This window comes from Barbatula barbatula (assembly GCF_947034865.1).
Source record: "Barbatula barbatula genome assembly, chromosome: 18".
NCBI lineage: Eukaryota > Metazoa > Chordata > Actinopteri > Cypriniformes > Nemacheilidae > Barbatula > Barbatula barbatula.
The window spans coordinates 20,696,370-20,710,679 of record NC_136781.1 but is presented as its reverse complement, the minus strand read 5'-3'; the positions used below and the strand labels follow the sequence as shown (position 1 = coordinate 20,710,679).

At 37.1% G+C, this 14,310-nt stretch overlaps 1 protein-coding gene across 2 annotated transcripts in view; it reads left to right on the top strand.

Annotated features, from left to right (window-relative positions):
* Nucleotides 1-14,310, top strand: part of flt4 (fms related receptor tyrosine kinase 4) — a 44,031-nt gene that overhangs the window by 26,763 nt on the left and 2,958 nt on the right. For both annotated transcript variants that reach the window (XM_079480214.1, XM_079480215.1), the window contains 2 exons: nt 362-473; nt 552-651. In XM_079480214.1, the coding sequence (XP_079336340.1) occupies nt 362-473; nt 552-651 (212 nt within the window). The remainder of the gene's footprint in view (nt 1-361; nt 474-551; nt 652-14,310) is intronic.

Below are 14,310 nucleotides of genomic sequence, written 5' to 3'. Positions count from 1 at the left end.
AAAGGTTTATAAATTGTGAACCGTTTACCTGTAAACTTACAGTTAACTAATGACATTATGATGTTTAACATGAGTCGTTTGCTGCTGTCTAACATTTTATAGAGCATTATTTTATACACTTTTTAAATAAATGAATTATATCTATATTATATCAATAATAACATGTATGGCCTTCATGTTATAAAGATATCAGCAAACAAATCAGAATAGTGAAGAAAATGATTCTAAACTAAATATTGTAAAAGAAGTTTATTTCTGAAAGTCAAAAAGAGAAAATAATATTGCTTGACATTGTTATGTTTATGACATTACTGACATCAGCATGTCTGATCATGGTTAAAGTGTGATGTGTTATCTGTAGGCCAGACTGCCTCTGAAGTGGATGGCTCCAGAGAGCATCTTTGACAAGGTTTACACCAGTCAGAGTGACGTGTGGTCATTTGGAGTGTTACTCTGGGAGATTTTCTCTCTAGGTAAAATATCTTTATCAGTTCATGGCAGTATTAAACACACAAATTACACATTTTTAATGTAAATGTGTCACCTGTCAGGTGCATCTCCATACCCGGGCCTTCAGATTGATGAAGACTTTTGCAAACGACTCAAAGATGGTACCAGGATGAGGTCACCAGATAATGCTTCCCCTGAGATGTGAGTGTTTGCCTTTTGATCTGATGTGATCTGATTCTGAGCTGGTCTCATGTGTAATATATCCTGGTCTGGTATGTAATATAATATGTGCTAATCTAATATGCGATGTGTCTAAAGTGTGATATACGATGACTTGATGTGTGATATGTGCAATATGTGATACATGATGGTCTGATGTGTGATATATGAGGGTCTAATGTGATGTGTGAAATTTGATAGTCTGATGTGATATGTGATATAGGAGGGTCTGATGTGATGTGTGATATATGAGGGTGTGATGTGATGTCTGATATATGAGGGTCTGATGTGATGTCTGATATTTGATGGTCTGATGTGATGTGTGATATATTAGGGTGTGATGTTTGATATATGAGGGTCTGATGTGATGTGTGATATATGATGGTCTGATGTGATGTGTGATATATGATGGTCTGATGTGATGTGTGATATATGATGGTCTGATGCGATGTGTGATATATGATGGTCTGATGTGATGTGTGATATATGATGGTCTGATGTGATGTGTGATATATGATGGTCTGATGTAATGTGTGATATATGATGGTCTGATGTGATGTGTGATATACGATGGTCTGATGTGATGTGATGTGTGCTAAACGATGGTCTGATATGATGTGTGATAAATTATCTAATGTGATGTGTGATATACGATGGTCTGATGTGATGTGTGATAAATGATCTAATGTGATGTATGATATACAATGGTCTGATGTGATGTGTGATATATGATGGTCTGATGTGGGATGGCCTGGTGTGGCGTGTGATATACGATGGCCTGATGTGATGTGTGATATACGATGGTCTGATGTGATGTGATGTGTGCTATGCGATGGTCTGATGTGATGTTTGATAAATGATCTAATGTGATGTGTGATATACGATGGTCTGATGTGATGTGTGATATACGATGGTCTGATGTGATGTGTGATAAATGATCTAATGTGATGTGTGATATACGATGGCCTGATGTGATGTGTGATAAATGAACTAATGTGATATGTGATATACGATGGTCTGATGTGATGTGTGATATACAATGGTCTGATGTGATGTGTGATATTCGATGGCCTGATGTGATGTGTGATATACGATGGTCTGATGTGATGTGTGATATTCGATGGCCTGATGTGATGTGTGATATATGATGCTTATGTGATGTGTGATATACGATGGCCTGATGTGATGTGTGATATATGATGCTTATGTGATGTGTGATATACGATGGCCTGCAGTGATGTGTGATATATGATGCTTATGTGATGTGTGATATACGATGGCCTGATGTGATGTGTGATATATGATGCTTATGTGATGTGTGATACACGATGGCCTGCAGTGATGTGTGATATATGATGCTTATGTGATGTGTGATATACAATGGCCTGATGTGATGTGTGATATATTAGGGTGTGATGTGTGATATATGAGTGTCTGATGTGATGTGTGATATATTAGGGTGTGATGTGTGATATATGAGGGTCTGATGTGATGTGTGATATATTAGGGTGTGATGTGTGATATATGAGGGTCTGATGTGATGTGTGATATATTAGGGTGTGATGTGTGATATATGAGGGTCTGATGTGATGTGTGATATATTAGGGTGTGATGTGATGTGTGGTATATGAGGGTCTGATGTGATATATTAGGGTGTGATGTGTGATATATGAAGGTCTGATGTGATGTGTGATATATGATGTTTATGTGATGTGTGATATATGACGCTTATGTGATGTGTGATATTCGATGGCCTGATGTGATGTGTGATATATGATGTTTATGTGATGTGTGATATATGATGCTTATGTGATGTGTGATATAAGATGGCCTGATGTGATGTGTGATATACGATGCTTATGTGATGTGTGAGATTTGATGGCCTGATGTGATGTGTGATATATGATGTTCTGATGTGATGTGTTAAATTTGATGGTCTAATGTGATGTGTGATATATGATGGTCTGATGTGATGTGTGATTTACGATCGCCTGATCTGTGAAATTTGATGGTCTGATGTGATGTGTGAAATTTGATGGTCTGATGTGATGTGTGATATATGATGATCTAATGTGATTTGGGATATATGATGGTGTAATGTGGGATGGCCTGGTTTGGCCTGTGATATACGATGGCCTGATGTATGTTATACGATGGCCTGATGTGTGATATACGATGGTCTGATGTGATGTGTGATATATGAGGGTCTGATGTGATGTGTAATATATGATGGCCTGATGTGATGTGGTATATACAATGATCTTATGTGATGTGTCTGATGTAATGTGTGATATTTGATGACCTGATGTGATGTGTGATAAATGAGGGTCTGGTGTGATGTGTAATATATGATGGCCTGGTGTGATGTGGGATATACAATGATCTGATGTGATGTGTGATAAATGATGGTCTGATGTGATGGGTGATAAATGATGGTCTGATGTGATGTGTGATATATGATGACCTCATGTGATGCGTGATGATCTGATGTTATGTGTAATATATGATGGCCTGGTGTGATATACAATGATCTGATGTGATGTGTGATATAAGATGGCCTGATGTGATGTGTGATATATGATGCTTATGTGATGTGTGATATACGATGCTTATGTGATGTGTGAGATTTGATGATCTGATGTGATGTGTGAGATTTGATGATCTGATATGATGTGTGATATACGATGGCCTGATGTGATGTGTGAGATTTGATGATCTGATATGATGTGTGATATACGATGGCCTGATGTGATGTGTGATATTTGATGGTCTGATGTGATGTGTGATATTTGATGGTCTGATGTGATGTGTGAGATTTGATGGCCTGATGTGATGTGTGATATTTGATGGTCTGATGTGATGTGGGATACTTGATGGCCTGATGTGATGTGTGATATTTGATGGTCTGATGTGATGTGTTATATATTAGGGTGTGATGTGTGATATATGAGGGTCTGATGTGATGTGTGATATATTAGGGTGTGATGTGATGTGTGGTATATGAGGGTGTGATGTGATATATTAGGGTGTGATGTGTGATATATGAAGGTCTGATGTGATGTGTTATATATTAGGGTGTGATGTGTGATATATGAGTGTCTGATGTGATGTGTGATATATTAGGGTGTGATGTGTGATATTTGAGGGTCTGATGTGATGTGTGATATATTAGGGTGTGATGTGATGTGTGGTATATGAGGGTCTGATGTGATATATTAGGGTGTGATGTGTGATATATGAAGGTCTGATGTGATGTGATATATGATGTTTATGTGATGTGTGATATATGATGCTTATGTGATGTGTGATATTCGATGGCCTGATGTGATGTGTGATATATGATGTTTATGTGATGTGTGATATAAGATGGTCTAATGTGATGTTTGATATACGATGCCCTGATGTGATGTGTGATATACGATGGTCTGATGTGATGTGTGATATTCGATGGCCTGATGTGATGTGTGATATACGATGTTTATGTGATGTGTGATATATGATGCTTATGTGATGTGTGATATTCGATGGCCTGATGTGATGTGTGATATAAGATGGTCTGATGTGATGTGTGATATACGATGGCCTGATGTGATGTGTGATATACGATGGTCTGATGTGATGTGTGATATACGATGGCCTGATGTGATGTGTGATATATGATGCTTATGTGATGTGTGAGATTTGATGATCTGATGTGATGTGTGAGATTTGATGATCTGATATGATGTGTGATATACGATGGTCTGATGTGATGTGTGATACTTGATGGCCTGATGTGATGTGTGATATTTGATGGTCTGATGTGATGTGTTATATATTAGGGTGTGATGTGTGATATATGAGGGTCTGATGTGATGTGTGATATATGATGATCTGATGTGATGTGTGATATATGAGGGTCTGATGTGATGTGTGATATTTGATGATCTGATGTGATGTGTGAGATTTGATGATCTGATATGATGTGTGATATTTGATGGTCTGATGTGATGTGTGATACTTGATGGCCTGATGTGATGTGTGATATTTGATGGTCTGATGTGATGTGTTATATATTAGGGTGTGATGTGTGATATATGAGTGTCTGATGTGATGTGTGATATATTAGGGTGTGATGTGTGATATATGAGGGTCTGATGTGATGTGTGATATATTAGGGTGTGATGTGATGTGTGGTATATGAGGGTCTGATGTGATATATTAGGGTGTGATGTGTGATATATGAAGGTCTGATGTGATGTGTGATATATGATGTTTATGTGATGTGTGATATATGATGCTTATGTGATGTGTGATATTCGATGGCCTGATGTGATGTGTGATATATGATGTTTATGTGATGTGTGATATAAGATGGTCTGATGTGATATGTGATATACGATGGCCTGATGTGATGTGTGATATACGATGGTCTGATGTGATGTGTGATATTCGATGGCCTGATGTGATGTGTGATATACGATGTTTATGTGATGTGTGATATATGATGCTTATGTGATGTGTGATATTCGATGGCCTGATGTGATGTGTGATACATGATGCTTATGTGATGTGTGATATAAGATGGTCTGATGTGATGTGTGATATACGATGGCCTGATGTGATGTGTGATATACGATGGTCTGATGTGATGTGTGATATACGATGGCCTGATGTGATGTGTGATATATGATGCTTATGTGATGTGTGAGATTTGATGATCTGATGTGATGTGTGAGATTTGATGATCTGATATGATGTGTGATATACGATGGTCTGATGTGATGTGTGATACTTGATGGCCTGATGTGATGTGTGATATTTGATGGTCTGATGTGATGTGTTATATATTAGGGTGTGATGTGTGATATATGAGGGTCTGATGTGATGTGTGATATATGATGATCTGATGTGATGTGTGAGATTTGATGATCTGATATGATGTGTGATATTTGATGGTCTGATGTGATGTGTGATACTTGATGGCCTGATGTGATGTGTGATATTTGATGGTCTGATGTGATGTGTGATATATTAGGGTGTGATGTGTGATATATGAGGGTCTGATGTGATGTGTTATATATTAGGGTGTGATGTGTGATATATGAGGGTCTGATGTGATGTGTGATATATTAGGGTGTGATGTGATGTGTGGTATATGAGGGTCTGATGTGATATATTAGGGTGTGATGTGTGATATATGAAGGTCTGATGTGATGTGTGATATATGAGGGTCTGATGTGATGTGTGATATATTAGGGTCTGATGTGATGTGTGATATATTAGGGTGTGATGTGTGATATATTAGGGTGTGATGTGTGATATATGAAGGTCTGATGTGATGTGTGATATATGAGGGTCTGATGTGATATATTAGGGTGTGATGTGTGATATATAAAGGTCTGATGTGATGTGTGATATTTGATGGCCTGATGTGATGTGTGATATTTGATGGTCTGATGTGATGTGTGAGATTTGATGGCCTGATGTGATGTGTGATATTTGATGGTCTGATGTGATGTGTTATATTTTAGGGTGCGATGTGTGATATATGAAGGTCTGATATGATGTGTGATATATGAAGGTCTGATGTGATGTGTGATATATGAGGGTCTGATGTGATGTGTGATATATTAGGGTCTGTTGTGATGTGTGATATATTAGGGTGTGATGTGTGATATATTAGGGTGTGATGTGTGATATATGAAGGTCTGATGTGATGTGTGATATTTGATGGCCTGATGTGATGTGTGGTATATGAGGGTCTGATGTGATGTGTTATATATTAGGGTGTGATGTGTGATATATGAGGGTCTGATGTGATGTGTGATATTTGATGGTCTGATGTGATGTGTGAGATTTGATGGTCTGATGTGATGTGTGATACTTGATGACCCTAATGTGATGTGTGATATTTGATGGTCTGATGTGATGTGTTATATATTAGGGTGTGATGTGTGATATATGAGGGTCTGATGTGATGTGTGATATTTGATGGTCTGATGTGATGTGTGAGATTTGATGGCCTGATGTGATGTGTGATATTTGATGGTCTGATGTGATGTGTGAGATTTGATGGCCTGATGTGATGTGTGATATATGAGGGTCTGATGTGATGTGTGATATTTGATGGTCTGATGTGATGTGTGATACTTGATGGCCTGATGTGATGTGTGATATTTGATGGTCTGATGTGATGTGTGATACTTGATGGCCTGATGTGATGTGTGATATTTGATGGCCTGATGTGATGTGTGATATTTGATGGTCTGATGTGATGTGTGATACTTGATGGCCTGATGTGATGTGTGATATATGAGGGTCTGATGTGATGTGTGATATATTAGGGTGTGATGTGTGATATATGAGGGTCTGATGTGATGTGTGATATATTAGGGTGTGATGTGTGATATTTGAGGGTCTGATGTGATGTGTGATATATTAGGGTGTGATGTGATGTGTGGTATATGAGGGTCTGATGTGATATATTAGGGTGTGATGTGTGATATATGAAGGTCTGATGTGATGTGATATATGATGTTTATGTGATGTGTGATATATGATGCTTATGTGATGTGTGATATTCGATGGCCTGATGTGATGTGTGATATATGATGTTTATGTGATGTGTGATATAAGATGGTCTAATGTGATGTTTGATATACGATGCCCTGATGTGATGTGTGATATACGATGGTCTGATGTGATGTGTGATATTCGATGGCCTGATGTGATGTGTGATATACGATGTTTATGTGATGTGTGATATATGATGCTTATGTGATGTGTGATATTCGATGGCCTGATGTGATGTGTGATATAAGATGGTCTGATGTGATGTGTGATATACGATGGCCTGATGTGATGTGTGATATACGATGGTCTGATGTGATGTGTGATATACGATGGCCTGATGTGATGTGTGATATATGATGCTTATGTGATGTGTGAGATTTGATGATCTGATGTGATGTGTGAGATTTGATGATCTGATATGATGTGTGATATACGATGGTCTGATGTGATGTGTGATACTTGATGGCCTGATGTGATGTGTGATATTTGATGGTCTGATGTGATGTGTTATATATTAGGGTGTGATGTGTGATATATGAGGGTCTGATGTGATGTGTGATATATGATGATCTGATGTGATGTGTGATATATGAGGGTCTGATGTGATGTGTGATATTTGATGATCTGATGTGATGTGTGAGATTTGATGATCTGATATGATGTGTGATATTTGATGGTCTGATGTGATGTGTGATACTTGATGGCCTGATGTGATGTGTGATATTTGATGGTCTGATGTGATGTGTTATATATTAGGGTGTGATGTGTGATATATGAGTGTCTGATGTGATGTGTGATATATTAGGGTGTGATGTGTGATATATGAGGGTCTGATGTGATGTGTGATATATTAGGGTGTGATGTGATGTGTGGTATATGAGGGTCTGATGTGATATATTAGGGTGTGATGTGTGATATATGAAGGTCTGATGTGATGTGTGATATATGATGTTTATGTGATGTGTGATATATGATGCTTATGTGATGTGTGATATTCGATGGCCTGATGTGATGTGTGATATATGATGTTTATGTGATGTGTGATATAAGATGGTCTGATGTGATATGTGATATACGATGGCCTGATGTGATGTGTGATATACGATGGTCTGATGTGATGTGTGATATTCGATGGCCTGATGTGATGTGTGATATACGATGTTTATGTGATGTGTGATATATGATGCTTATGTGATGTGTGATATTCGATGGCCTGATGTGATGTGTGATACATGATGCTTATGTGATGTGTGATATAAGATGGTCTGATGTGATGTGTGATATACGATGGCCTGATGTGATGTGTGATATACGATGGTCTGATGTGATGTGTGATATACGATGGCCTGATGTGATGTGTGATATATGATGCTTATGTGATGTGTGAGATTTGATGATCTGATGTGATGTGTGAGATTTGATGATCTGATATGATGTGTGATATACGATGGTCTGATGTGATGTGTGATACTTGATGGCCTGATGTGATGTGTGATATTTGATGGTCTGATGTGATGTGTTATATATTAGGGTGTGATGTGTGATATATGAGGGTCTGATGTGATGTGTGATATATGATGATCTGATGTGATGTGTGAGATTTGATGATCTGATATGATGTGTGATATTTGATGGTCTGATGTGATGTGTGATACTTGATGGCCTGATGTGATGTGTGATATTTGATGGTCTGATGTGATGTGTGATATATTAGGGTGTGATGTGTGATATATGAGGGTCTGATGTGATGTGTTATATATTAGGGTGTGATGTGTGATATATGAGGGTCTGATGTGATGTGTGATATATTAGGGTGTGATGTGATGTGTGGTATATGAGGGTCTGATGTGATATATTAGGGTGTGATGTGTGATATATGAAGGTCTGATGTGATGTGTGATATATGAGGGTCTGATGTGATGTGTGATATATTAGGGTCTGATGTGATGTGTGATATATTAGGGTGTGATGTGTGATATATTAGGGTGTGATGTGTGATATATGAAGGTCTGATGTGATGTGTGATATATGAGGGTCTGATGTGATATATTAGGGTGTGATGTGTGATATATAAAGGTCTGATGTGATGTGTGATATTTGATGGCCTGATGTGATGTGTGATATTTGATGGTCTGATGTGATGTGTGAGATTTGATGGCCTGATGTGATGTGTGATATTTGATGGTCTGATGTGATGTGTTATATTTTAGGGTGTGATGTGTGATATATGAAGGTCTGATATGATGTGTGATATATGAAGGTCTGATGTGATGTGTGATATATGAGGGTCTGATGTGATGTGTGATATATTAGGGTCTGTTGTGATGTGTGATATATTAGGGTGTGATGTGTGATATATTAGGGTGTGATGTGTGATATATGAAGGTCTGATGTGATGTGTGATATTTGATGGCCTGATGTGATGTGTGGTATATGAGGGTCTGATGTGATGTGTTATATATTAGGGTGTGATGTGTGATATATGAGGGTCTGATGTGATGTGTGATATTTGATGGTCTGATGTGATGTGTGAGATTTGATGGTCTGATGTGATGTGTGATACTTGATGACCCTAATGTGATGTGTGATATTTGATGGTCTGATGTGATGTGTTATATATTAGGGTGTGATGTGTGATATATGAGGGTCTGATGTGATGTGTGATATTTGATGGTCTGATGTGATGTGTGAGATTTGATGGCCTGATGTGATGTGTGATATTTGATGGTCTGATGTGATGTGTGAGATTTGATGGCCTGATGTGATGTGTGATATATGAGGGTCTGATGTGATGTGTGATATTTGATGGTCTGATGTGATGTGTGATACTTGATGGCCTGATGTGATGTGTGATATTTGATGGTCTGATGTGATGTGTGATACTTGATGGCCTGATGTGATGTGTGATATTTGATGGCCTGATGTGATGTGTGATATTTGATGGTCTGATGTGATGTGTGATACTTGATGGCCTGATGTGATGTGTGATATATGAGGGTCTGATGTGATGTGTGATATATTAGGGTGTGATGTGTGATATATGAGGGTCTGATGTGATGTGTGATATATTAGGGTGTGATGTGTGATATATGAGGGTCTGATGTGATGTGTGATATATTAGGGTGTGATGTGATGTGTGGTATATGAGGGTCTGATGTGATATATTAGGGTGTGATGTGTGATATATGAAGGTCTGATGTGATGTGTGATATATGAGGGTCTGATGTGATATATTAGGGTGTGATGTGTGATATATGAGGGTCTGATGTGATGTGTTATATATTAGGGTGTGATGTGTGATATATGAGGGTCTGATGTGATGTGTGATATATTAGGGTGTGATGTGATGTGTGGTATATGAGGGTCTGATGTGATATATTAGGGTGTGATGTGTGATATATGAAGGTCTGATGTGATGTGTGATATATGAGGGTCTGATGTGATATATTAGGGTGTGATGTGTGATATATGAAGGTCTGATGTGATGTGTGATATTTGATGGCCTGATGTGATGTGTGATATTTGATGGTCTGATGTGATGTGTGAGATTTGATGGCCTGATGTGATGTGTGATATTTGATGGTCTGATGTGATGTGTTATATATTAGGGTGTGATGTGTGATATATGAGGGTCTGATGTGATGTGTGATATTTGATGGTCTGATGTGATGTGTGATACTTGATGGCCTGATGTGATGTGTGATATTTGATGGTCTGATGTGATGTGTGATACTTGATGGCCTGATGTGATGTGTGATATTTGATGGTCTGATGTGATGTGTTATATATTAGGGTGTGATGTGTGATATATGAGGGTCTGATGTGATGTGTGATATATTAGGGTGTGATGTGTGATATATGAGGGTCTGATGTGTGATATATTAGGGTGTGATGTGATGTGTGGTATATGAGGGTCTGATGTGATATATTAGGGTGTGATGTGTGATATATGAAGGTCTGATGTGATGTGTGATATATGATGTTTATGTGATGTGTGATATATGATGCTTATGTGATGTGTGATATTCGATGGCCTGATGTGATGTGTGATATAAGATGGTCTGATGTGATGTGTGATATAAGATGGCCTGATGTGATGTGTGATATATGATGCTTATGTGATGTGTGAGATTTGATGGCCTGATGTGATGTGTGATATATGATGTTCTGATGTGATGTGTTAAATTTGATGGTCTAATGTGATGTGTGATATATGATGGTCTGATGTGATGTGTGATTTACGATCGCCTGATCTGTGAAATTTGATGGTCTGATGTGATGTGTGAAATTTGATGGTCTGATGTGATGTGTGATATATGATGATCTAATGTGATTTGGGATATATGATGGTGTAATGTGGGATGGCCTGGTTTGGCCTGTGATATACGATGGCCTGATGTATGTTATACGATGGCCTGATGTGTGATATACGATGGTCTGATGTGATGTGTGATATATGAGGGTCTGATGTGATGTGTAATATATGATGGCCTGATGTGATGTGGTATATACAATGATCTTATGTGATGTGTCTGATGTAATGTGTGATATTTGATGACCTGATGTGATGTGTGATAAATGAGGGTCTGATGTGATGTGTAATATATGATGGCCTGGTGTGATGTGGGATATACAATGATCTGATGTGATGTGTGATAAATGATGGTCTGATGTGATGTGTGATATATGATGGTCTGATGTGATGTGTGATAAATGATGGTCTGATGTGATGGGTGATAAATGATGGTCTGATGTGATGTGTGATATATGATGACGACCTCATGTGATGCGTGATGATCTGATATGATGTGTAATATATGATGGCCTGGTGTGATATACAATGATCTGATGTGATGTGTGATAAATGATGGTCTGATGTGATGTGTGATATTTGATGGTCTGATGTGATGTGTGATATAATATGACCTCATGTGATGCGTTATGATCTGATGTGTAATATATGATGGCCTGGTGTGATATACAATGATCTGGTGTGATAAATTATGGCCTGATGTGATTTGTGATAAATGATGGTCTGATGTGATGTGTGATAAATGATGGTCTGATGTGATGTGTGATAAATGATGGTCTGATGTGATGTGTGATATATGATGACCTCATGTGATGCGTGATGATCTGATGTGATGTGTAATACATGATGGCCTGGTGTGATATACAATCATCTGATGTGATGTGTGATAAATGATGGTCTGATGTGATGTGTGATAAATGATGGTCTGATGTGATGGGTGATAAATGATGGTCTGATGTGATGTGTGATATATGCTGACCTCATGTGATGCGTGATGATCTGATGTGATGTGTAATACATGATGGCCTGGTGTGATATACAATCATCTGATGTGATGTGTGATAAATGATGGTCTGATGTGATGTGTGATATTTGATGGTCTGATGTGATGTGTGATATATGATGACCTCATGTGATGCGTGATGATCTGATGTGATGTGTAATATATGATGGCCTGGTGTGATATACAATGATCTGATGTGATGTGTGATAAATTATGGCCTGATGTGATTTGTGATATTTGATGACCTGATGTGATGCGTGATGATCTGATGTGTGATATATGATGGTCTGATGTGATGTGTGATATACAATGATCAGATGTGAGATATATGATGACCTGATGTGATGCGTGATGATTTGATGTGATGTGTGATATTTGACGGCCTGATGTGATTTGGGATGTGTCATGGCCTGATGTGTGATATAGAATGTTGTGAGATCAGATGTTATATGTAATGATCTGATGTGGGATATATGATGTGTGATATAGAATGTTGTGAGATCAGTTGTTATATATATATAAAGATCTGATGTGTGATATAGAATGTTGTGAGATCATATGTTATATATATAATGATCTGATTTGGGATATATGATGTGTGATATAGAATGTTGTGAGATCATATGTTATATATAATGATCTGATGTGGGATATATGATGTGTGATATAGAATGTTGTGAGATCAGATGTTATATATATATAATGATCTGATGTGGGATATAGAATGTTGTGAGATCAGATGTTATATATAATGATCTGATGTGGGATATATGATGTGTGATATAGAATGTTGTGAGATCAGATGTTATATATAATGATCTGATGTGGGATATATGATGTGTGATATAGAATGTTGTGAGATCATATGTTATATATGTAATGATCTGATGTGGGACATATGATGTGTGATATAGAATGTTGTGAGATCAGATGTTATATATATAATGATCTGATGTGGGATATATGATGTGTGATAAAGAATGTTGTGAGATCAGATGTTATATATATAATTATCTGATGTGGGATATATGATATGTGATATAGAATGTTGTAAGATCAGATGTTATATATAATGATCTGATGTGGGATATATGATGTGTGATATAGAATGTTGTGAGATCAGATGTTATATATAATGATCTGATGTGGGATATATGATGTTTGATATAGAATGTTGTGAGATCAGATGTTATATATGTAATGATCTTATGTGTGATATAGAATGTTGTGAGATCAGATGTTATATATGTAATGATCTGATGTGTGATATAGAATGTTGTGAGATCAGATGTTATATATGTAATGATCTGATGTGGGACATATGATGTGTGATATAGAATGTTGTGAGATCAGATGTTATATATGTAATGATCTGATGTGGGACATATGATGTGTGATATAGAATGTTGTGAGATCAGATGTTATATATATAATGATCTGATGTGGGATATATGATGTGTGATATAGAATGTTGTGAGATCAGATGTTATATATAATGATCTGATGTGGGATATATGATATGTGATATAGAATGTTGTAAGATCAGATGTTATATATAATGATCTGATGTGGGATATATGATGTGTGATATAGAATGTTGTGAGATCAGATGTTATATATAATGATCTGATGTGGGATATATGATGTTTGATATAGAATGTTGTGAGATCAGATGTTATATATGTAATGATCTGATGTGTGATATAGAATGTTGTGAGATCAGATGTTATATATGTAATGATCTGATGTGGGACATATGATGTGTGATATA